The following is a 26,378-nucleotide window of genomic DNA, read 5'->3' on the forward strand; positions in this document are numbered from 1 at the left end:
GCGCCATCAAGTGGTCATGTCGATAACTGAGCATGGACAGGTCCATCAGCCCGTTAGCGCGCCCTCTAGCGGCACTGGTGACGCCTCGTTGAGGCCTCGGAATCCTGGAGGCGGAACTTTCAGCAGGTGATTCCGGAAACCGGACAGATGCCGGAGCGCCCGAGGATGAGCCAGTGACAACCGGAAGTAGGAAGAGAGCTGAGCGGCCTGGATTACGGGTGTTATTGCTTTGCCCCAGAACGGGTGAGTACGCCGTCATGTATGTGGTGAAGGGTTCGTGCCGTCATGTGTGTGGTGAAGGGTTCGTGCCGTCATGTGTGTGGTGAAGGGTTCGTGCCGTCATGTGTGTGTCATTGCCGTTCTATTCGTCATTGTGAGAGCTGTCCTTTCCCTTTCAGGGATGGAGGGGCGCACAGCATACGAGGAGTACCCCTACCCTGTAGTCTTCTTGCCCCCCTACGAGAACCCCCCGGCATGGATCCCCCTCCAGGAGGTAATGATCTGCCAGGGCCTGCACTTGGGGTAATGGTCTACCAGGGCCTGCACTTGGGGTAATGGTCTACCAGGGCCAGGAGGTAATGGTCTGCCAGGGCCTGCACTTGGGGTAATGATCTGCCAGGGCCAGGAGGTAATGATCTGCCAGGGCCAGGAGGTAATGATCTGCCAGGGCCAGGAGGTAATGATCTGCCAGGGCCAGGAGGTAATGATCTGCCAGGGCCAGGAGGTAATGGTCTGCCAGGGCCAGGAGGTAATGGTCTGCCAGGGCCAGGAGGTAATGGTCTGCCAGGGCCAGGAGGTAATGGTCTGCCAGGGCCAGGAGGTAATGGTCTGCCAGGGCCAGGAGGTAATGGTCTGCCAGGGCCAGGAGGTAATGGTCTGCCAGGGCCAGGAGGTAATGGTCTGCCAGGGCCAGGAGGTAATGGTCTGCCAGGGCCAGGAGGTAATGGTCTGCCAGGGCCAGGAGGTAATGGTCTGCCAGGGCCAGGAGGTAATGGTCTGCCAGGGCCAGGAGGTAATGGTCTGCCAGGGCCAGGAGGTAATGGTCTGCCAGGGCCAGGAGGTAATGGTCTGCCAGGGCCAGGAGGTAATGGTCTGCCAGGGCCAGGAGGTAATGGTCTGCCAGGGCCTGCACTTGGGGTAATGGTCTGCCAGGGCCTGCACTTGGGGTAATGGTCTGCCAGGGCCTGCACTTGGGGTAATGGTCTGCCAGGGCCTGCACTTGGGGTAATGGTCTGCCAGGGCCTGCACTTGGGGTAATGGTCTGCCAGGGCCTGCACTTGGGGTAATGGTCTGCCAGGGCCTGCACTTGGGGTAATGGTCTGCCAGGGCCTGCACTTGGGGTAATGGTCTGCCAGGGCCTGCACTTGGGGTAATGGTCTGCCAGGGCCTGCACTTGGGGTAATGGTCTGCCAGGGCCTGCACTTGGGGTAATGGTCTGCCAGGGCCTGCACTTGGGGTAATGGTCTGCCAGGGCCTGCACTTGGGGTAATGGTCTGCCAGGGCCTGCACTTGGGGTAATGGTCTGCCAGGGCCTGCACTTGGGGTAATGGTCTGCCAGGGCCTGCACTTGGGGTAATGGTCTGCCAGGGCCTGCACTTGGGGTAATGGTCTGCCAGGGCCTGCACTTGGGGTAATGGTCTGCCAGGGCCTGCACTTGGGGTAATGGTCTGCCAGGGCCTGCACTTGGGGTAATGGTCTGCCAGGGCCTGCACTTGGGGTAATGGTCTGCCAGGGCCTGCACTTGGGGTAATGGTCTGCCAGGGCCTGCACTTGGGGTAATGGTCTGCCAGGGCCTGCACTTGGGGTAATGGTCTGCCAGGGCCTGCACTTGGGGTAATGGTCTGCCAGGGCCTGCACTTGGGGTAATGGTCTGCCAGGGCCTGCACTTGGGGTAATGGTCTGCCAGGGCCTGCACTTGGGGTAATGGTCTGCCAGGGCCTGCACTTGGGGTAATGGTCTGCCAGGGCCTGCACTTGGGGTAATGGGTCTGCCAGGGCCTGCACTTGGGGTAATGGTCTGCCATGGGCCTGCACTTGGGGTAATGGTCTGCCAGGGCCTGCACTTGGGGTAATGGTCTGCCAGGGCCTGCACTTGGGGTAATGGTCTGCCAGGGCCTGCACTTGAGGTAATGGTCTGCCAGGGCTGCTGGTAATGTGGTAATGGGGTAATGGTCTGCCAGGTAATGGTCTGCCAGGGCCTGCACTTGAGGGTAATGGTCTGCCAGGGCCTGCACTTGAGGTAATGGTCTGCCAGGGCCTGCACTTGAGGTAATGGTCTGCCAGGGCCTGCACTTGAGGTAATGGTCTGCCAGGGCCAGGAGGTAATGGTCTGCCAGGGCCTGCACTTGGGGTAATGATCTGCCAGGGCCAGGAGGTAATGATCTGCCAGGGCCTGCACTTGGGGTGTTCTTAGGGGTCCCTGATGACCCCCCAGCACTGCTCCCTGCAGACTTTTCCCCATAGATCTTTGGATCTTGAGTTGTGTCAATAAGTGTCCCCTTGGAAAACAATGAGAAGTGATAGGTCCGGTAGGGGCAGGTGCACCCCCTGGGATCCACTCCTATGCAGAGAACAGGACCTGTGGAGAGGTGACGGCACATGCCCAGCTTTCTCCATTCATTCCATTTAAGCTCAGCCATTTTCACAGCTCCCATAGAAGTGAATGTAGAAAGCCACTCATGCTTGGCACCTCTCCGATGACGGTGAGTCACAGAGGTGGGACCCACAAAAATCGGACCCGTGGATCAGCGTCACATAAACAATGCCGTAGTTGAGTATCAGCTGTATGAAGCAGAAGAAATAGAGAGCTATGGGGCACTGCACATGGTAAGGCTTTAATTATATGTCATTTTATTTAGCCCCAAAATTCCTTGGTCCAGAAGCCAGTGGCTCCTAGGTAGGTCTTCCAGTCCTGGTTCTGTCATTTGATGGAAACGCTGCTTCCACTATTTTCATTGTTCTGCTCTTATAATGAGGCAGAACAACAGAAATAAAAATGCCAATGTGAACCCGACCTTTCACGGATTTCTGAGCTTGCATCAGCGCTAATGGTTTTTGCTGTTCTGTTCCATTAAAGGGGTTGTCTGGGTTCAGAGTAGGGCTGCAACGATTAATCGATAACTGGATTCGTTGACGACGAATCCAGTTATCGAATAATCGTCTGATTCGTTGCTATGCGGGCGGTTTACTTTAAATCACTGCATCTTTATTTTACCTTACAATGACGCTCCAGTAACAGGCAGAGCGGACGGCGGCGTAACGTCACTTACTCATGTGACGCGCCTGCTCTGCCTCCTTCATTCATAAAGTAGGAGGAGCTGGTGCGTCACGTGAGTGAGTGACGTTACGCCGCCGCCCGCTCTGCCTGTTACCCTGAGCTTCATTGTAAGGTAATAAAGATGCGCTGACGCTGAGTAAAAGTTACTGCCGGATTAGTCTGCTGTGAGCAGCGGGGCCGGGGCTGTTATGGGGAGGGGGATCTGTGTATGGCACTGCTATGGGGAGGGGGGATCTGTGTATGGCACTGCTATGGGGAGGGGGGATCTGTGTATGGCACTGCAAAGGGGAGGGGGGAGCTGTGTATGGCACTGCTATGGGGAGGGGGGATCTGTGTATGGCACTGCTATGGGGGGATTGCCTGCTATGGGGGGATCTGTGTATGGCACTGCTATGGGGAGGGGGGATCTGTGTATGGCACTGCTATGGGGAGGGGGGATCTGTGTATGGCACTGCTATGGGGAGGGGGGATCTGTGTATGGCACTGCTATGGGGAGGGGGGATCTGTGTATGGCACTGCTATGGGGAGGGGGGATCTGTGTATGGCACTGCTATGGGGAGGGGGGATCTGTGTATGGCACTGCTATGGGGAGGGGGGATCTGTGTATGGCACTGCTATGGGGAGGGGGGATCTGTGTATGGCACTGCTATGGGGAGGGGGGATCTGTGTATGGCACTGCTATGGGGAGGGGGGATCTGTGTATGGCACTGCTATGGGGAGGGGGGATCTGTGTATGGCACTGCTATGGGGAGGGGGGATCTGTGTATGGCACTGCTATGGGGAGGGGGGATCTGTGTATGGCACTGCTATGGGGAGGGGGGATCTGTGTATGGCACTGCTATGGGGAGGGGGGATCTGTGTATGGCACTGCTATGGGGAGGGGGGATCTGTGTATGGCACTGCTATGGGGAGGGGGGATCTGTGCACTGTTATGCCCATAACAGTGCACATATCCCCCTTCCCCATAACAGTGCACAGATCCCCCCCTCTCCATAACAGTGCACAGATCCCCCCCCCTCCATAACAGTGCCACCCACGGGACCCCTCCATAACAGTGCCACCCACGGGACCCCTCCATAACAGTGCCATCCACAATTTGTTTGAATATGGCCTTTGAACATAATTTTTCAAGTAAAATCATATAAACCTCTTTGTTTTGTAATTTTGGTGTTTTTTCCCGATTAATCGATTAAATTATCAACAACTAATCGATTATTCAAATAATCGTTAGCTGCAGCCGTAGTTCAGAGCTGAACCTGGACATACCCATAATTTCACCCAGGCAGCCCCCCTGAGGCTAGCATCAGAGCAGTTCATGCTCCGATGCTCTCCTTTGCCCTGCACAGGATTTCATAGGGCAAGAGTTCTTTTGTTTACAACTAGCAGAAGGACCCGGCTTCACACGGGTATGTTTACAACTAGCAGAAGGACCCGGCTTCACACGGGTATGTTTACAACTAGCAGAAGGACCCGGCTTCACACAGGTATGTTTACAACTAGCAGAAGGACCCGGCTTCACACGGGTATGTTTACAACTAGCAGAAGGACCCGGCTTCACACGGGTATGTTTACAACTAGCAGAAGGACCCGGCTTCACACGGGTATGTTTCATCTATTTAATGTGTCTGTGTGTCGTCAAAAGTTATACACAGTATCCCCCCCATAACAGTGACCTCTACAGCACCCCGCCCCTTTAACAGTGAACTCCACAGTTCCCCATCACTTAACACTGACCCCCCCACAGTGCCCCGCCACTTTAAAATGGGACCTCCACAGCAGTCCATCCCCTTAACTTTGACCTTCACATCACCCCACTCCATTGTCAGTAACCTCACAGTACCCCGCTGCCTTAACAGTGACCTCCACAGCAGTTTTCCCTTTAGTAGTGGCCTCTAGCCCCTTAACAGTGACCTCCACAGCGCCCTTTATTGGTAGGGCTACACGGCGACATGTGTCGCACGACATTTTGTCTAAACAGTTTTTATAATGATAGCCTTTGGTGTCGCACTGCGACATGTGACATACTGCAACACGACAGTTGCAAAAAAAATCCATCCAAGATGGATTTTTCTGTGACTGTCGTGTTGCAGTATGTCACATGTCGTAGTGCGACACCATAGGCTATCATTACAAAAATTGTTGTGTGACACATGTAGCAGTGTAGTTGTACCCTATGTGTCGTGAGACGCATGTCGTGGTGTAGCCCTAGCCTAAAGCTGACCTACAGCAGTGAAGAAAAATGGCTGGGTTGTTATGGAAACCTGGAGTAAAACTGTGTGTATGTGGAGACTAAGGGCCTGCGAGCTTCTATTGGCTGATAAGGGGCATGTGACTGGCAATTGGGGGCTTGTATTTTTTGGGAATATTTCAGGGATGGTACGTCCTTTCCAGGTAGCAAGGGATGTGTATACCAAGTTTCGTTGAAATTGATGGTTGCGTATTTGAGTGATCACGGAACATACACACATACGTCCTTCTTTATTGGACAGCTCACTGCTGGGCGGAAGCCTCCACTTGGCAGCCCGAAGGAGAGCCCGGTACGTCACCAGAACGCCATAAAATGCCTTTGCCCTGCGCGATTCAGCACAGCTCAAAGGAGAGCATTGGAGCATGAACTGTTCCGATGCTCTTGTCAGGGGGGCTGACGGGTGTGTCCGGGTTTAGCTCTGACCTGGACAACCCCTTTAAAGAGCAGAGAACCAGAAAAGAAGGCTTCCGCCTTTATTGCCATTGATTTCCCTGGTGTAATATTAGTAACGGTGATGCGCAGTTTCCGCCTTCATGTTCCCGTTATTTCTCATAGGAGACGAGCACTGTCTGCACGGCCTTTTTTCCGTACAAAATGACGGAAAGGAGCTTTCTGTTTTATTTATAACACTGAAGTAAATGAGTGAGAGAAATGATGTTCCATTTGTACCCGGGATCCAGTCTGTTCAGGTTTTCTGAAATCGGCCCAGTCCTCGCTCTGTTAGATATTGGGGGTTGAGAAGCGTTCGCCCATTTAATACTTTCTGCACATATTTAGGCCATTTTATTGAAGCCACGACATTTACCAGAGTCCGGGTCACAGGCCGAACACACAAAGATGGGGACCGTTCCCACCTGACACTGGCTCCTTACAGGTGGCGGGGATGGATTTGTCCTGGCCTTGTGGCTATCTGCTTCTCCACAAGAGCTCATTTCCTTACACCTGTTCACACATGAAGCGTTTGCATTATTTTGTCTGCATTTTGAATTAAAACTAGTTGTGTTTTATTTTTTTTATGCCGCAAGAGACTCAAAATATGATCAAATCATTGGCGTGAAGTAGCACTGTTAAGCCACGCCCCTAACCACGCCCCCTTTTATCGGTGTAGACTTGACCAGCGTCATTTTGTTGGGAAAGGTAGCAACCCTGGATATGCCGTAAATGTCCAGCTGGAAATATCCCTTTAACTTCCCATGGGAAAACTCATTGACACAACGCAACGATCTGTCATCTAGTGGGGTGGGGACACGGGACAGAGGTGACATTGACCTTGGGTCTATATAGTTTTCTATGAGTATCTTTATGTTGAAAGAGAATGCCTAAGGATCCTGCTTCCTTCGCAGTGATGGGAAGCAGCACATTGAAAACAATGTATATCTGAGGGCAATGTCTCCCCTGCCATCCTATTCTACCCTCTTTAACCATCTGGTATCTACTAGTTCCTGAGAAGAAGACGATGGCAGTTACCTTCACAGTACTTAATGAGCGCTGTATAGTGATAAGCGGCAGCAGCAATGCCACTGCCTCTATTGGATTGGCGATGAGATGATCCCAGTGCCCCCTCTGCATGGCAGCACCTCTGGCTTCTTAGCAGATATCACCACAAGGGGCTGTTTTCCTGGTTACAGCAGAAAAACATCAAAATAAAAACTAAATTTGACTGTCCCCTAGAGGTCAAATTACTGACCACTTTGGACAAAATCACTCTAGCCATTCAGGGGTTAAATGCCTGCTCATTGTTAATTAGTGTTTTTGTCTGTTGCTGTCACAGCGCATCTACAACTCGGATTACAACAATGAGCTGACGCATTTTCTACCTCGCTCCATCCTGCTGAAGAAGCCACCAGGAGCACAGGTTGGTCTTGTCAGGGGTTCTCCGGGAATTAAGAAAATGACAATACTTAACATGTTATAAATAAACTCTTAAATGGCTTTAGATCTTTATAATGGCTCATTTTGTCTAGGGGACAATCAGTGAATGAGTTAAAATGGCCGCTGTCAGATATATTCGCATGAAATTCGTCCTCCTGGCACTGCAGGACGGTATGTGTGAGATGGCAGAGCCCTATGTAAACTCTGTCCATATTATGTGCAGACGACAGCTGAGAACTGCTCTGCTGTGTCCCTGAACTTCGGAGTTCGCCTCTCTCCTATTCACAAGCGGAGGTGTAGGACTGAGGACCAGAGGCGCTGCTGTCAGCTTGTGAGTAGGAGGTGAGGGGGACGCCTTTCAGTTCTCAGCGGTACCGAGGTACCAGCCGGTACCAAACCCCACTTCGGATTCCAAATTTTAAATGTTTTGCTGAATTAACTACCTCAGCCCCCCTAGCTGAAACGCCCTTAATGACCAGAGCACTTTTTACACTTCGGCACTACACTACTTTCACTGTTTATTGCTCGGTCATGCAACTTACCACCCAAATGAATTTTACCTCCTTTTCTTCTCACTAATAGAGCTTTCATTTGGTGGTATTTCATTGCTGCTGACATTTTTACTTTTTTTTGTTGTTAATCGAAATTTAACAAAATATTTGCATTTTTCACTAAATTTTTCGCTAAATTTATTATTCTACATGTCTTTGATAAAAAAAAAATGTTTGGGTAAAAGTTATAGCGTTTACAAACTATGGTACAAAAATGTGAATTTACGCTTTTTGAAGCAGCTCTGACTTTCTGAGCACCTGTCATGTTTCCTGAGGTTCTACAATGCCCAGACAGTAGAAAAACCCCACAAATAACCCAATTTCGGAAAGTAGACACCCTAAGGTATTCGCTGATGGGCATAGTGAGTTCATAGAACTTTTTATTTTTTGTCACAAGTTAGCGGAAAATTATGATTTTCTTTTTTTTCTTTTTCCTTACAAAGTCTCGTATTTCACTAACTTGTGACAAAAAATTAAAACTTCCATGAACTCACTATGGCCATCACGAAATACCTTGGGGTGTTTTCTTTCCAAAATGGGGTCACTTGTGGGGTAGTTATACTGCCCTGGCATTTTAGGGGCCCTAATGTGTGCGAAGTAGTTTGAAATCAAAATGTGAAAATAATCCCCTGTGAAATCCTAAAGGTGCTCTTTGCCCACCTAGGCTGCAAAAAAGTGTCACACATGTGGTATCGCCATACTCAGGAGAAGTTGGGCAATGTGTTTTGGGGTGTCTTTTTCCATATACCCATGCTGGGTGAGAGAAATATCTCGGTAAAAGACAACTTTTCCCTTTTTTTTTTTTTTTTATACAAAGTTTGCATTTGACCAAGATATTTATCTCACCCAGCATGGGTATATGTAAAATGACACCCCAAAACACATTGCCCAACTTCTCCTGAGTACGGCGATACAACATGTGTGACACTTTTTTGCAGCCTAGATGCGCAAAGGGGCCCACATTCCTTTTAGGAGGGCATTTTTAGATGTATTGTTTGAAGCCAAGGCGCCCGGTAAAATGTATAAGGGACTCATCTACGCAGATGTTTTGCTCAAATTTGTTGTTGAAGTGGTCTATGAGGGGCCGAATTTTGTGGCGCCGTTCAAAAGCTGGGTGGCCTCTGGGACGGGAGGTGGTGTTGTCGCTAAAGTGCAGGAAACGCAGGATGGCCTCAAATCGTGCCCTGGACATGGCAGCAGAGAACATGGGCATGTGATGAATTGGGTTTGTGGACCAAATGACCGCAATTCATGCTTTTTTGGTTAGAGCCATGTTGAGGAGAAGGCCCAGAATTTTTTTTAATTCGGAAACTTGGACGGGTTTCCACCAGAAAGGCTGGGCATAATAGCTTCCCGGGTTGGCGGCTATAAATTGAGTGGCATACCGATTTGTTTCTGCAACGACTAAGTCCAAGAGCTCCGCAGTCAAGAACAGCTCAAAAAATCCCAGGGCCGAACCGATCTGAGCTGTCTCAACCCAAACTCCAGACTGGGCGGTGAAAGGGGGAACTAATGGTGCGGCTGAAGTTGGGGACTGCCAATCAGGGTTTTCCAGCACCTCAGGGACTCTAGGGGGTCTACGGGCCTGTCTGTGCGGTGGCTGCGACGGGGCAACTATTGCATGTGCCACCGTACCAGCTTCAACTGCCCTTCTGGTGCTCGCCACTTCACCATGTTGTAGGGCAGTGCTGGTACTAGGTCCAGGGTGGGCTGCGCTGCTGGTGTATGCCTCACCACGTAATCCGACAGCGCCAGCCCCACTCTGCTGCCCTTGAAGCGGATCCTGCACAACTTGTGTATACGAGGGGCGAGATTCCCGGATTCAACCCCCAGAATGTCCCCCCACTCTGGGTGTTACCGGGAAACTTGTGTGGGACCTTATGTACCCACTGCTGGATAAGGGTTACCACCTGTACGTGGATAACTTTTATACCAGTATCCCCTTGTTCCAGTCCCTTGCCGCCAGATCCATGTCCGCTTGTGGGACCGTGCGGAAAAATCAACGTGGCCTCCCTACCCACCCCCTCCAGGTACCTATCCCCAGGGGTGAGACCCATGCCCTTACCACTGGAAACCTGTTGCCGGTCAGGTATAAGGACAAGAGGGATGTCCTTATGCTGTACACAATTCATGGTAACGGCATCACCCATGTCCCCGTGCGAGGTACCGCGGCTACAGTCCTCAAACCCGATTGTATCGTCTACTACAATCGGTATATGGGAGGAGTTGATATGTCTGATCAAGTCCTCAAGCCATATAACGCCATGCGCGAAACCCGGGCATGATACAAAAAAGTTGCGGTCTACTTGGTACAGGTTGCCTTGTACAACTCTTTTGTGCTGTCCCGGAGCGCTGGCAACACAGGGACATTCCTCCAGTTCTATGAGGCAGTCCTCAAGGACCTGATCTTTTCGGACCGGGAAAGAGCAGGCCGGAGTACCTCGGGAACTGTAGGCGCCCGGATCGTCCCTGGCCAACACTTTCCAGGTGTGGTCCCCCATACTGGAAAGAAGGGACGAACCCCAAAACACCACTACTCAGTGCGACACGTGCCCCGATCATCCGGGCCTCTGCATTGACGGTTGCTTCAAGGAGTATCACACTTCCATGAAGTACAAAATTTATATCCCAATTTAGCACTGACATCGGATAAAAAAAGCTGGTTCTCAGACTTGAGACACCCAAAAAAACTAAAATAATTTATTAAAAGTAGACATATTAGGTATCGCCGTGTCCGTAAGAATGTCCTCTATAAAAAAATTCCATGACCTAACCCCCCAGATTAACACGGTCAAAAATAAAACGGTGCCAAAACCGCAATTTTTGGCACTCCAAAATCAGCCCTCCAAAAACCAAACGGCGCACATTTCCCTCTACGCCCCGCTGTGTGGCTGTACAGTAGTTTACGGCCACATATTGGGTGTTTCTGTAAACGGCAGAGTCAGGACAATAAAGATACAGTCTTGTTTGGCTGTTAACCCTTGCTTTGTTAGTGGAAAAAATGGGTTAAAATGGAAAATTAGGCAAAAAAATTTAATTTTCAAATTTCATCCCCATTTGCCAATAACTCTTGTGCAACACCTAAAGGGTTAACGATGTATCTAAAATCAGTTTTGAATACCTTGAGGGGTGTAGTTTCTTAGATATGGTCATTTTTGGGCAGTTTCTATTATGTAAGCCTCACAAAGTGACTTCAGACCTGAACTGGTCCCTAAAAATTGGGTTTTTGTTTTGCTTCTAAACTTCTAAGCCTTGTAACTTCCCCAAAAAATAAAATATCATTCCCAAAATAATTCAAACATGAAGTAGACATAGAGGGAATGTAAAGTCATCACAATTTTTGGGGCTATTGCTATGTATTACAGAAGAAGAGAAATTGAAACTTGGAAATTTGCAAATTATTCAAAATTTTTGGTAAATTAGGTATTTTTTTTTTTTACTCCATTTTACCAGTGTCATTAAGTACAATATGTGACGAAAATACAATCTCAGAACGGCCTGGATAAGTCAAAGCGTTTTAAAGTTATCACCACATAAAGTGACACTTTTAAGATTTGCAAAAAATGGCCTGGTCCTTAAGGTGAAATAAGGCTATGTCCCTAAGGGGTTAAAAGGTCATTTGTACTGCATAGGAAAGCTGTAAAAATGAAACCCATAAAACAAAGGTGGAATTGTTGTTATTTTTTTTTTCTTTTCCTAAAGCTACTTTCACACTAGTGTTTTCAATTCCGCTGTTGAGATCAGTCATGACAATAAATGGGGACAAAACTGAACTGAACGAAATGGAATGCACTAAAATGCATTCTGTTCCGTTTGGTTGCGCTCTCATCGCGAACAGAATAATGCTGCAAGCAGCGTTTTTCGGACCACGATGTGGTGCGGAGCAAGGTGTTTTCTCTGACACAATAGAAAACGGATCCGTCTCCCATTGACTTTCCGTGGAGTTCATAACGGATCCACCGTGGCTATATAAGACATAATGCAACTGGATCCGTTCATAACGGATGCATGCTATTGTATTATTTTAACAGAAGCGTTTTTGCAGATCCATGACGGATCTGCAAAAAACACTAGTCTAAAAGTAGCCTAATTCAACCCACTTGTACTACATCGTAAGGAATATTTTAATGGTGCCAAAGTACAACTTGTCCCGCAAAAAAAAGTCCTCATAGATTTATGTAAACAGAAAATTATGGCTCCTGGAAGGCAGGTTATGAGAAATCTGTCAGGAAGGGGTTAATGTTTTTTGTGTTGACTCCTGTATTTATGAAATCCACAATAACATTTAGTATACTTTTTTGAATCCATGCCTGAGGGTGCAGTTTTTTGTGCATTGCTTTTCTTTCTTGTTTCGAAAACTAGTTTTCCAACCACATCTTGAATGTTTGTCATATCTATAAATCTAATATGCTCGGCCATCTTAAAGGGGTTGTGCAGCTTTAAATGTCACTCCGAAGCCTTCTGTACTCCCTGGCACACGTCATTGGTCTCCGTCCTGTAACCTCCAGATGGACGGGGTCACATGTGCCAATGCAGCGAATGGCTGGCCTCAGCGCTGATGTGTCCCCAAGTGGCATGTCACTGTTGGTTCGAGTGCTGCTTGTGGATGTGTCATTGAGTCCAGGTGCGCACGTGATCCCATCTGTCCGAACATTTACCGAACAGGGATCGGAATATCAGTGAAGGGAGCCAGAGAACAGGGACAGAGCGGGGAGAGCAGATGAGTGTTCTTTCCTCAAGTACAGCAGGCCGCAGCTGAAAGTCCAGGGAGAGGATGGTAAATAGTTGTAGAGAAGCCAACTATGAAGACTAAGTCTACTTTCACACTCGCGTTTTTCCTTTCCGTTTGTGAGATCCGTTCAGCGCTCTCGCAAGTTGTGAATCAGTTTGCATTCTAATGCCTTCTTAACCACTTGCCGCACACGTAAAGCCGAAAGGCGTCCGGCCGGCGGCAGTCTCAGGCTCAGCAACGCCTATTGGCGTCATCTCATGTGAGCCGAGATTTCGCGTGAACGCATGCGCGCGCGTTCACAGCGACGCGCAGCTGAGAAGTTGAACTACAGGCTGTAGATGCGATTTTTCTTTTTAACATCAGAAAGGTATATCAGACGCTGTTTTGATAACAGCGTCTAATATACCTGCTACCTGGTCCTCTGGTGGTCCCTTTTGCTTGGATCGACCACCAGAGGACACAGGCAGCTCTATAAGTAGCACCAAACACCACTACACTACACCCCTCCCCCCCGTCACTTATTAACCCCTGATCACCACATATAGGCTCCCTGATCACCCCCCTGTAAGGCTCAATTCAGACGTCCGTATGTATTTTGCGGATCCGCAAAACACTGACACCGGCAATGTGCTTTTCGCATTTTGCGGATCCGCACATTGCCTGAACTATATAGAAAATGTATTTTCCTGTCCGCAATTGCGGACAAGAATAGGACATGTTCTATATTTTTGCGCAACGGAAGTGCGGACCCGGAAGTGCGGATCCGCAATTCCAGATCCGAGCGGGACAAAGTCTGTCCCCATAGAAATTAATGGGTCCGCAATTCCGTTCCGCAAAATGCGGAACAGAATTGCGGACGTGTGAATGGGGCCTAAGGGTCCCTTATCACCGCCAGTTAGTTAGCGCCCAGCCCACCGCAGTCACTGATTAGTCGCTGATTAGCGTAATCGCTGTCGCTAATCAGCACTAGTACTATATAGTATCTGTAAGTGATCAAGACTGATTGCAATCAGATCTATATCAGTACATTTGGGTCACCTTAGGCTCTACAAAAAACGCAGTGTTCGCCCGATCAGGCCTGATCTTGTGCGCACACTTGCGTTCAGTCCGCCCCACCGCAGTGACAGAATTTTTTTTTTTCTGATCACTGCAAAAACACAGTAAAATCGCTGCAGCGCTATAAAGATCACTTTTGAGGGGCATGGTGAGTTCATAGATTTATTTTTTTTGTCACAAGTTAGCGGAAATTGATTTTTGTTTTTTCTTACAAAGTCTCATATTCCACTAACCTGTGACAAAAAATAAAATCTTACATCAACTCACCATACCCCTCACGGAATCCAAATGCGTAAAAATGCCCTGTGAAATCCTAAAGGTACTCATTGGAATTTGGGCCCCTTTACGGATCTTGGCTGCAAAAAAGTGTCTCACATGTGGTATCGCTGTACTCAGAAGAAGTAGGGCAATCTGTTTTGGGGTGTATTTTTACATATACCCATACTGGGTAAGAGAAATATCTCTGTAAATTGACAACTTTGTATAAAAAAATGGAAAAAGTTGTCATTTACAGAGATATTTCTCTCACACAGGATGGGTGTGTGTGAAAATACACCCCAAAACACATTGCCCTACTTCTCCTGAGTACGGCGATACCACATGTGACACTTTTTTGCAGCCTAGGTGCGCAAAGGGGCCCAAATTCCAATGAGGACATTTTTAGACATTTGGATTCCAGACTTCTTCTCACGCTTTAGGACCCCTAAAATGCTAGGGCAGTATAAATACCCCACAAGTGACCCCATTTTGGAAAGAACACACCCCAAGGTATTCCATGAGGGGTATAGTGAGTTCATGTAAGATTTTATTTTTTGCCACAAGTTAGTGGAATATGAGACCTTGTAAGAAGAAAAAACAAAAAAATGAAAAGAAAAATCAATTTCCGCTAACTTGTGAAAAAAAATTAAAAAATTCTATGAACTCGCCATACCCCTCACGGAATACCTTGCGGTGTCTTCTTTCCAAAATGGGGTCACGTGTGGGGTATTTATACTGCCCTGGCACTTTAGGGGCCCTAAAGCGTGAAGTAGTTTGGAATCCAAATGCGTAAAGATGCCCTGTGAAATCCTAAAGGTACTCATTGGAATTTGGGCCCCTTTGTGCACCTAGGCTGCAAAAAAGTGTCACATTTGGTATCGCCGTACTCAGGAGAAGTAGGGCAATGTGTTTTGGGGTGTATTTTTACATATACCCATGCTGGGTGAGAGAAATATCTCTGTAAATTGACAACTTTTTATTTTTTTTGCCAGAAGTTAGCAGAAATGGAAACTTTATTATTATTATTTTTTTCTCAGAAAGTGTCATTTTCCGCTAACTTGTGAAAAAAATTTAAATCATACATGAACTCACCATGCCCCTCCGCTAATACTTTGGGGTGTCTTCTTTCTAAAATGGGGTCACTTTTATGGAGTTTCTACTCTAGGGTTGCATCAGGGGGGCTTCAAATGGGACATGGTGTCAAAAAAAAAGAACTGTCTAGCAAAATCTGCCTTTCAAAACCGTATGGCATTCCTTTCCTTCTGCGCCCTGCCGTGTGCCCGTACAGTGGTTTATGACCACATATGGGGTGTTTCTGTAAACTACAGAATCAGAGCCATAAATATTGAGTCTTGTTTGGCTGTTAACCCTTGCTTTGTAACTGGAAAAAAATTATTAAAATGGAAAATATGCCCAAAAATTTAAATTCTGAAATGTCATCTCTATTTGCCAATAACTCTTGTGGAACACCTAAAGGGTTAATGACGTTTGTATACCTTGAGGGGTGTAGTTTCTAGAATGGTGTCATTTTTGGGTGGTTTCTATTATATAAGCCTCGCAAAGTGACTTCAGACCTGAACTGGTCCCTAAAAATTGGGTTTTTGAAAAGTTCAGAACAATTTCAAGATTTGCTTCCAAACTTCTAAGCCTTGTAACATCCCCAAAATATAAAATATTATTCCCCAAATGATGCAAACATGAAGTAGACATATGGGGAATGTAAAGTAATAAATACAGGTCCTTCTAAAAAAATTAGCATATTGTGATAAAGTTCATTATTTTCTGTAATGTACTGATAAACATTAGACTTTCATATATTTTAGATTCATTACAAACCAACTGAAGTAGTTCAAGCCTTTTATTGTTTTAATATTGATGATTTTGGCATACAGCTCATGAAAACCCCAAATTCCTATCTAAAAAAATTAGCATATTTCATCCGACCAATAAAAGAAAAGTGTTTTTAATACAAAAAAAGTCAACCTTCAAATAATTATGTTCAGTTATGCACTCAATACTTGGTCGGGAATCCTTTTGCAGAAATGACTGCTTCAATGCGGCGTGGCATGGAGGCAATCAGCCTGTGGCACTGCTGAGGTGTTATGGAGGCCCAGGATGCTTCGATAGCGGCCTTAAACTCATCCAGAGTGTTGGGTCTTGTGTCTCTCAACTTTCTCTTCCCAATGTCCCACAGATTCTCTATGGGGTTCAGGTCAGGAGAGTTGGCAGGCCAATTGAGCCCAGTAATACCATGGTCAGTAAACCATTTACCAGTGGTTTTGGCACTGTGAGCAGGTGCCAGGTCGTGCTGAAAAATGAAATCTTCATCTCCATAAAGCTTTTCAGCAGATGGAAGCATGAAGTGCTCCAAAATCTCCTGATAGCTAGCTGCATTGACCCTGCCCTTGATAAAACACAGTGGACCAACACCAGCAGCTGACATGGCACCCCAGACCATCACTGACTGTGGGTACTTGACACTGGACTTCAGGCATTTTGGCATTTCCCTCTCCCCAGTCTTCCTCCAGACTCTGGCACCTTGATTTCCGAATGACATGCAACAGTCCAGTGCTGCTTCTCTGTAGCCCAGGTCAGGCGCTTCTGCCGCTGTTTCTGGTTCAAAAGTGGCTTGACCTGGGGAATGCGGCACCTGTAGCCCATTTCCTGCACACACCTGTACACGGTGGCTCTAGATGTTTCTACTCCAGACTCAGTCCACTGCTTCCGCAGGTCCCCCAAGGTCTGGAATCTGTCCTTCTCCACAATCGTCCTCAGGGTCCGGTCACCTCTTCTAGTTGTGCAGCGTTTTCTGCCACACTTTTTCCTTCCCACAGACTTCCCACTGAGGTGCCTTGATACAGCACTCTGGGAACAGCCGATTCGTTCAGAAATTTCTTTCTGTGTCTTACCCTCTTGCTTGAGGGTGTCAATGATGGCCTTCTGGACAGCAGTCAGGTCGGCAGTCTTACCCATGATTGCGGTTTTGAGTAATGAACCAGGCTGGGAGTTTTTAAAAGCCTCAGGAATCTTTTGCAGGTGTTTAGAGTTAATTAGTTGATTCTGATGATTACGTTAATAGCTCGTTTAGAGAACCTTTTTATGATATGCAATTTTTTTTAGATAGGAATTTTAGGTTTTCATGAGCTGTATGCCAAAATCATCAATATTAAAACAATAAAAGGCTTGAACTACTTCAGTTGTGTGTAATGAATCTAAAATATATGAAAGTCTAATGTTTATCAGTACATTACAGAAAATAATGAACTTTATCACAATATGCTAATTTTTTGAGAAGGACCTGTATGTTTGGAGGTATTACTATGTATTATAGAAGTAGAGAAATTGAAACTTGGAAATTTGCAATTTTTTTAACATTTTGGGGAAATTTGCAATTTTTGTTTATAAATAAAAAATTATTTATTTTACTTCATTTTACCAGTGTCATGAAGTACAATATGTGCCGAAAAAACAATCTCAGAATGGCCTGGATAAGCGTTTTAAAGTTATCACCACATAAAGTGACACTGGTCAGATTTGCAAAAAATGGCCTGGTCCTTAAGGTGTTAATATCAGAAAAACGAAAACTCTCAGCAGCAATCAAATACCGCCAAAAGAAAGTTGTATTTGTGAGAAGAAAAGGAGGTAAAATTAATTTGGGTGCCAACTTGCATGACCGAGCAATAAACCGTTAAAGTTGTGAAGTGCCAATTTGTAAAAAAGGGCCTGTTAAAATACAGTGTAAGTGGTTAGAGGCTGGTTTGTCTCATACAGGGCTCTGAATCCTCTGTCCGGGACCAATCGCCCTTTGCTAGAGAGCACACAAGCCAGTAATGCCGACTCCATTTTGTCTCTACAGCTTGGGTTTAACATCAGAGGTGGAAAAGCATCCCAGCTTGGTATCTTCATTTCAAAGGTATAGCTCTATTACATCATGATAGACATCATATTGTGCTCCCAAAATCCTGTAAAAAGCATTTTCAAGTAATTTTGAATCCCATAAAAATGAATAGGAAATGCATACTTAAAGGGACACTAAAGCCTGAAAAAAAAAAAATAACCTGCAAATTTTTTTGGGGGGGATAATTGATTAAAACTGGTGTTTTAGACGCCAGTCTTAATACCCATGTGCTGGCTCTTCATGTGCCTAGGTTATATAGAGGCGCCGGCCTCTACATAACGTAGGCGCATCCACTGCCAGTGCCTTAACTATAGCTCCCTTGCTGGCATAGATTTAGATAATTTTCTATGCCAAAAACTGGCCTGGCCTATTTTTTGGGGAGATGTCCTCCTGCAGTCAGACAGGTCCCTCATTCCTCTCTGCCTCTCCATCTTCGGCTGGAGACAGGCTGTTATCAGTGTATGTGCACTAACATGACCTCACAGTCACACAGGAAGTTCAGGAAAGGGGTGGGGCTTAACTTCAATGGGTAGTCAGCGTGAAAGCTTCTTACAAAATCTCCTATGCGGGTGCAGGTACTAGACGCTACCAGTGCACTGACACTAAAGTGCTGCCCAGGTGCCTGAATGTCAAGTTTGTCTTTATAGGCAGGAAGGATTTCTCTGTTTAGGCAAATCGACATTCATCAGTGTGGGAAAGCTGGATTACAAGTTTTGTGGATCTCTATCTCTACACACTCTACAGATGATGTTACCCTTACATTATGCAAGTAGCCCAGTTTTCCCAGGACCCTATAGCACTATTTAGGAGTAAGGCAGGGGATTTGTATTGGTAGATTTAGTAATCTGCAGTCTGTTAGTTCCATATTGTGGTAACTCAGCATTTACAGGATCCTGAAAAGCAAATCTGCCAAGCTATGGCACTATTTAGGAGTGAGGTGGATTTGTCTTCGTAGATTTAGTATTTTGTGGTCTATTACGGTTCCATATAGTGGTAACCCAACATTCCCAGGATCCTGAAAGGCAAATCTACCAAGCTATGGCACTGTTTGAGTAAAGGATGATTTGTCTTGGTAGATTTAGTATTCTGTATTCTCTCTTACAGTTCCAGATAGTGGTAAACTTGCTTTCCCAGGACCCTGAAAAAGCAATCGTGCCTATTGTATGGCACTATTTAGGAATGGGAGGTGGATTTATCTTGGTAGATTTGTAGTCTATAGTTCCAAAATTATGCAGTGAAAGGCAGAATTATCACCTCAAAACCAGACAGTTTAGCTAATCAGCTGTATGTTTTATGGCTGGTACTATGTATACTATAGCTGGGGCTGTTACCAAATCTATTTTGCACTATTAGTAACTAGTAGATTTCTTAAAACAAAATGGCCACGCTCACTGTGTAGACAAATATTATCTGGCCTAAACCCAGCTCTCCCCTCCTAAACTTCCTGGCTCATGTGCACTAGCATGACATTCCCAGGAAGCCCTTGCTGTGTGTGGGCGAGCATTATCCTGTTGTAAAATGCCAGTTGGAAGCCTTGCCATGAGATGCTACACGTGGTCGCAGGATCCTCCTGCACATACTTCTGAGGTGTTAGTGTCCTTCATATCACTAAGAGTGATTGACTGTAGTATGCGATGGCTCCCCACATCATCACACCAGAAGATGGAGCAGCGTGTCTCTTCATACCAAAGGCAGGATTGAAGCGCTCACCACCAGGCCTCTATAGTCAAACCTGTCTGTCGTCAGATCCCAAACAGAACCTGCATTTGTCACTAAAGATAATACGGTTCCAGTCCGTAGAACACGAGGTTTCTTGTTCACAATGCCACTGCAAATTAATGCAACGGTTGCAGGCTGTGAATGGCAGGACACATAATCGCATTGTGAGACCAAATCTTATTCTGCTAAGTGCCTGGAAATGGTCCAGGCAGTGACAGTGGTGTGTAATAAGGGTGTAGTACAGATAAGAGGAAAAACTGGAGTGTGTCAATCAGACAGATTACCCCTTCTGGAAATTCTCCTATAAGGGGATCACGAGTGAAGGGCACAGAAGGGCGCCAGAGGTCGGACTGAGACTGGAGAAAAAATATTTTGTTTTCATACTATGAGAGGTGAAACGGAAGGATTTAGGAAAGAGGAATATAGCAGGCTGCCGGTGTTGGTTGGTGTGAAGTATAGACACTATCACAATAAATGGTAGGATTAAAAGCAAGAAAAAAAATACGTACAACTATAACCACCGAAAAAGGTGTCCGGCGCCACGCGCCCCTATATATATAGCAGTAGCTGAAAAGGCTATTGTATTCTATATGGAACTCACTGATAGTGGATATAATAGGAAACGACCATGCAGATGTAGATAGAGAAGTGCATAGACAAAGGTACAGGATACGCACGAACACCCTAAGTGGAGGGCCTTATAATGATTCCTCCGTGGAATTGCTTCAGGTGGCAATAAAATCAGCAATATAGTAATTTTAAGTGGCGGAACTTACTTCACCAGGGAGGAATCCAATAGGATAAAGCTCAAGACACCCATTGGATTTATCCCCCTCGCCTGGATCACACGTAGAATGAAGCAGCAGGTCCACACTGGGGTCTTCTTGAAACTTTCTTTATTCAAAATACAGGCAATAGGTGAGCTCAACGCGTTTCGGGGTCTTTTAAACACCCTTTCCTCAGGAGCAGTAATATATACAGTGTTACAGTTGCTATCCATATATAGCAGGCATGTCCAAACTGCGGCCCTCCAGCTGTTGCAAAACTACAACTCTCAGCATGCCCTAATAGCTGTAAGCTATCCAGGCATGCTGGGAATTGTAGTTTTGCAACAGCTGGAGGGCCGCAGTTTGGACATGCCTGATATATAGGGAAAGACACAGCAAGCAAACAAATCCACGCTTACAGACAAACATCACTTCCGGTTCCTGTATGGACTGGAAGTGACGATGCGTTCCACAGTGGAACGCACTCGGCAAATGGCTGTATAATGACCAAAATGGGGACCGAACTATACCTAATACAGTTTGCGATTAGGAAGGAATAAGACAGCATCTTTATAGATCGGGAGTTTGGTTTATCTGTAGCAGCTCTCCGTCGCCACTTCCAGTTTCGGACTAAACCAGAAGTGCCCATGCGTTCCACAGTGGAACGCAACCGATAGTAGTATTCAGTACATTATTAAGTTGGGGGCCGGTCAACAGAATCCAAAGGGTCTTTTGGCCATATTATATAAAGAAAAAAACGAGGGGGAGAAGGGGGAGGAGCCTAAAATCTGGTAAGGGGCTAGACATAATTAAGTATTGGGATAATTAAATAATTAGATAAAATAATTAGAAATAATTTGATTTTTAGAATGTTCTAAAGTGACGATGCGTTCCACAGTGGAATGCACTCGGCAAATGGCTGTATAATGACCAAAATCATATACGGGGCTATACATAATTAAGAATTAGGATAATTAAATAATTAGATAAAATGAATAGAAATAATTCGATTTATAGAGTATTCTTGATTTCTAAACAAAAAAAATAAAAATTAATATATATGGATGTAATAAGACTGCTTCCCAACAAAATGGTGGGCCACATAATAAGTTCACCTAAAAGACATATAATATATAAGGTTAGGGAGATGGGCAAAATAATTTACATATGGGGCTTCTCCAGTGGGGACAGAATAATTTGAAATCCATAAAAGGATAAATTCTATATAAAATGTCACTAAAATTAGATGAAAACCACATATACAAAAATGCACACATCTATATAAATACACACACGTGTAAAAATATATATTCATACAGAATTATATAAAACATTATATATATATATATATATATAGTTACTGGCAGCACCACCTTATGAGCAATTGCAGGTGGGTGCAAAGTCCAAGTACGGTAACTGGATCTTACCCACTTCAAAATAGTAAAGAAAATTGGACTGCACTCCAGATGGTTCCTTTAGTAAAACAAGTTTTATTCACACATGTGATAGCAGCAAAAAAGCGACGTTTCGGCTCAGCATGAGCCTTTTTCAAGCTTGAGAAAGACTCATATGTGAGCCGAAACGTCCCTTGTGCCACCTCATGGGTGAATAAATCCTTTTTTCACTGAAGATCTTTTTGGAGTGCAGTCCGATTTTCTTTATTCCGTATCAGTGGGTAAGCACCAGTTACCATACTCGGGCAGTGCACCCTTTTACTTTGTTTTTTGGCTTGGTGGTGCTGCTGGTTATTTTATTTATATATATATATATATATATATATATATATATATAAGTTTCTACAACAAAGGTCTTGCTAATAACTGAGGGTAACCTAGTATATTGGGGGTCTAATCGTGCTTGGGCCTTATCTATGAATAGATTAATAGTTTGTATATTCAAGGGCTTCGTGATCCAGGCGAGGGGGGTAAATCCAATGGGTGTCTTGAGCTTTATCCTATTGGATTCCTCCCTGGTGAAGTAAGTTCTGCCACTTAAAATTACTATATTGCTGATTTTACCCATTTACTGGTGATCTGTCTGGGCTGGCCGGAGCCTGTGCCCTTCTGTAACCACTGCTCCTAACAAGCTAGGTCAGAATAGCCTACATGGCGGCCAGTTTGTTGAAACCATCCTGCTTCTCCCAGTCTAATGATTCGCCCCCTCCCCTCTCAAAGTTTGTCAGTTGGACAAAATGTCTTTCAGTGCATCATAGAGGCATGTCTGGCAGTCATCGATTTCTCTCCAAGAGGTGCACTACCCAAAAGTAGCCTCTGAGAGATATCATGTTCATTATGAATTTGGGCTGCTGGTCTAAGGTATTTGTGGCACTTTATAGCTTTTGTACTCCTTGTTTGTGTAGGTCATCCCGGACTCAGACGCTCATCGCGCTGGCCTACAGGAAGGAGACCAGGTGCTTACTGTCAACAATGTGGACTTCCAGGATATTGAACACAGCAAGGTACTAGAAAAGGCACTGGCGCACACCAGTCACTGTTAGTATTGGGTTTACCTGTATACGGAACAGTTTTTGCTGTGGAAACAATGAATGCCTATTATTAATCTGTATGAGCATGTGGTGTGGCAGGAAGGAGCAGTTTTCACTATTGAGGTCAATAGGGAAGGTCCTCTTACAATGCAATAGCAGTTTTGTGATATTACCTAAAGGGTTATTCCCTTCTGGACAGTTATGGTATTTCCATGCATGGCTGTTTTCTAAACTCCCATAGAAATGAAAGAACAGACCTGTACATACCCCCATTCTTGAGATACTGTTGGTGTGGGACCCGCACCTACTGATATTTATGGCTTATCATCTGGAAAGGTCAAAAATGTCCACATGGGAGTAACCCTTTAAATAGCTGCTTGGAAAGATCAGGCATTCAGTGACAGATCCTTTCATCCATCGATTTGGTGGAAAATTATAAAGGTATAGATATTGGTCCCGGTCTGCTCTATCAACCCATGCAGATTTTTTGTACAGCACAAGAGGTGAGATGCTGCTGCTACAGCGGCCTTTGTACGGTTCTGGTGCTGATCTGAAACGGCCATACTTGCTGTAGGTTCCAGTACGGGTACCATAGGCATAGCTCTACGTTTGACTATCATCTACTACACAAACACTTTAATTATAATGTAACTGACGATTAGTACAAGATCTGCCATACACACACAGGGCTGCATTCAGGAATCTGCTTGGGGGTATCTGGTTCGGAGCCCCCCAAAGTGGTGGCTGGAGGACTCCGGTCTGGCCACCACCAATCGCTCTCCCCATAGAAGTGAATGGAAGCACACCGTGCATGACCGGCTGCTGCTCCCATTTGTGTCTATGGGTCCGATGGAAATAGCAGCCAGTGCTCGGCTAATTCCAATGGCCCCATAGAAAATGAATGGAGGGCGGCTGCGCATGCACAGTGCTCCATTCTCGATATAGGTGCACATCCTAGCGACATATCCCCATTGTCTGAGATGAGACAGCCCCTTTAATAGACTATGGTATCATTCATCTTTGTTTCTTCTTTAGGCAGTGGAAATCTTGAAAAGTGCCAGGGAAATCTATATGCAAGTCCGGTACTTTCCATACAGTGAGTATCCTCCTTGTACGTACAGTGTGAAGCTCTATATAAATGGATCCTATATCAAATACATTGCGTTAGTTACCTGGGGTACAGTCTGTATTACAGTCCAGAGCCTCATTCACACTTACTTGCTTCAGAGGTGAAATCCCTTTCTGTCTCTGTACAGAATGTACTTAGGACATTAACATTCTGAGAAGTGTAGTTTTTACAGCTGGTACTTTACCAAAATGAGACTTAGAAATAAAAACCTTAGTGCTTATAGGAATCACTAAGTGAGAGTATCTGCTGCCAGGCTTGCTGACTGTGCATGCAGGTTCACCTGTAGTACCTGAGAACAAGCACAGTGGACAGAGCTGTGGTGTGTTGGCTCTGTACACTTTACTTCTGCAACCTGCTGCGGAATGGAGAGGTGGTCACGCACGTGTGGGAGTGAGACAGGTCAGCGTTGTGAAGGTAGGCGTGGATCCCAGAAGGGGTTATGCTATGAATGTCTAAATGGGAACAGCAAACACTTGTAATACACTTTTCACAAAAGAAACGGTTGTGGAGCAGGGGAGTCAACTTACCACATCATAATGATGATTTATAGTACCGTGTGTTCCTGCCCAACATCTGAGTCCGGGCAGGGGGACACAGCATTATAAATCGTTAAGCTGTGAGGTCCTGTTACAATGGCAGAGTCCCAAAATAATAACACTAGGGGATCCTGTATTAATGGTGTGATGCTCCCTGCTCAGTATTAGCCAGAGTGGCTACACCAAGCATCTCACCATGTGATGCTTCCCTTGTTGGGATAGAGAACACACTGCCAGGTTACCCCGCAGATTAGTTATTGGATGGGAGGCTTTGGGCTCATGCACACAGCCATTGTCGTTTTCATGGTTTGCAAATTGCAGATCTGCAAAACATGGATACCGGCTGTGTGCAATTCTGCATTTTACGGAACAGCTGGCCCCTAATAGAACAGTCCTATCCTTTATCCGTAATGAGGACAATAATAGGACGTGTTCTAATTTTTGTAGAACGGCCATGCAGACTTGGAATGCAGAGTCATTTCCATTTTTTGTGGCCCCGTAGAAGTGAATGGTTCCGCATATGGGCCAAAAAATAATACGTTTGTGTGCATGAGCCCTTAGGATGAGTTCATAGCACTGCTTGATATTATTTGTTTTGCTCCAGAAGTGCCGGATTCAGCACATAACCATTACGGACTCTATAAACTATAATGGAGGCCATTCGGGAACCAGCTTTAGTTTTTTTTTAACTGATGAAGTCCTGCATACCAGAAATTTTTTATCCAGTCTTTTTGACGGAATCCCTTAATGGAGCCTCCAGCACAGATGTGAACAAGTCCTCAGTAGCAGGATACTCTGATCAGTTTATGATTTGGAGACCCTTCTAACAAAATTGTCTGTGCTAGCCTACAGGAAGATCTCGCTGTAACGCAGCATGCAAAAACGGGTCAATGGGGACCTGCCGTGTTGCAGATGGATAAAACGTCAGTGTACAGGCGTCCATGAACCAAGAAAAAAAAGTGATCTGCATAGTGAAATTATTTGGAGTGCTGAACGAAAATAACTTTATTATTATTATGCATTTGTGTTCTTCCAGATTACCAGAGACAGAAAGAAAGAACTGTTCACTAGCATCTGATCGTCCGCAGGAGTGCTGGGGAGAAGCATTTAACACCAGACCCTTGAACCCCCCCCCCCGGTTGCCACACTAGGCCCATGCTTCTATTCTTTTATCTAATGCTGTTTAACACTATATTTGATTAGATACGACTGAAACGGACACTACAACCTACTAGTAAAGCATGAGGGAGGCCATCTACACTGGCACTTTGTAAATGGTTTGTCTGAAATGCATTTTTCTACCCATCAGTTTGGATTATAAGTACCGTAACCGTTTGCTACAATGTTTTATGTTATTAACGTCCTGCCAAAATAAAGTATTTTACCACCATTCACAACATGCAAACATAAGGCAAGATGGCTGCTTTATGGCAATTTTTAATTCTAACAAATACATATTAAAAGTTCTCTGGCAATAAGTCAAGAATACAAGGTTATTTTATGGCTACCAAAAATGATCATAAACAAATATAAGCATATCTTCATTTTTAGGCACTTCACCTCTGCTTTATACAGATGCTGCTCAATGAGAGGACGTCTCGCGTCTAATTGTTCTCAGAGTAGACATTGCCATGTTCACAAGTAGCAGAAAGCGTCATAGACTCAGGCCTTTATTCATAATTATCTGTTGCCAAAGAGAAACCTGGTAGAATATTTGTATTTAGTTTTAAAGGGGTTCTGTAGTTTTTTTTAAACTGATGATCTATCCTCTGGATAGATCATCGGCGGGGGTCTGACACCCAGGACCCATGCCGATCAGCTGTTTGAGATGGCAGTAGCGCCAGGGCCTTC

General features: G+C 45.6%; 1 protein-coding gene across 1 annotated transcript; it reads left to right on the forward strand.

Moving 5' to 3' along the window:
* The first annotated feature begins 81 nt into the window (after positions 1–81).
* Positions 82–26,360, forward strand: PDZD11 (PDZ domain containing 11). Its single transcript, XM_044268721.1, has 7 exons — positions 82–243; positions 399–493; positions 7,296–7,379; positions 17,850–17,906; positions 22,737–22,835; positions 23,898–23,958; positions 25,564–26,360. Exons 2-7 carry the CDS (start codon positions 401–403, stop codon positions 25,596–25,598), a joined length of 429 nt encoding a protein of 142 aa, XP_044124656.1. The 5' UTR covers positions 82–243; positions 399–400; the 3' UTR covers positions 25,599–26,360.
* Positions 26,361–26,378: the final 18 nt, after the last annotated feature.

This window comes from Bufo gargarizans, chromosome 9 (assembly GCF_014858855.1).
Source record: "Bufo gargarizans isolate SCDJY-AF-19 chromosome 9, ASM1485885v1, whole genome shotgun sequence".
Classification (NCBI taxonomy): domain Eukaryota; kingdom Metazoa; phylum Chordata; class Amphibia; order Anura; family Bufonidae; genus Bufo; species Bufo gargarizans.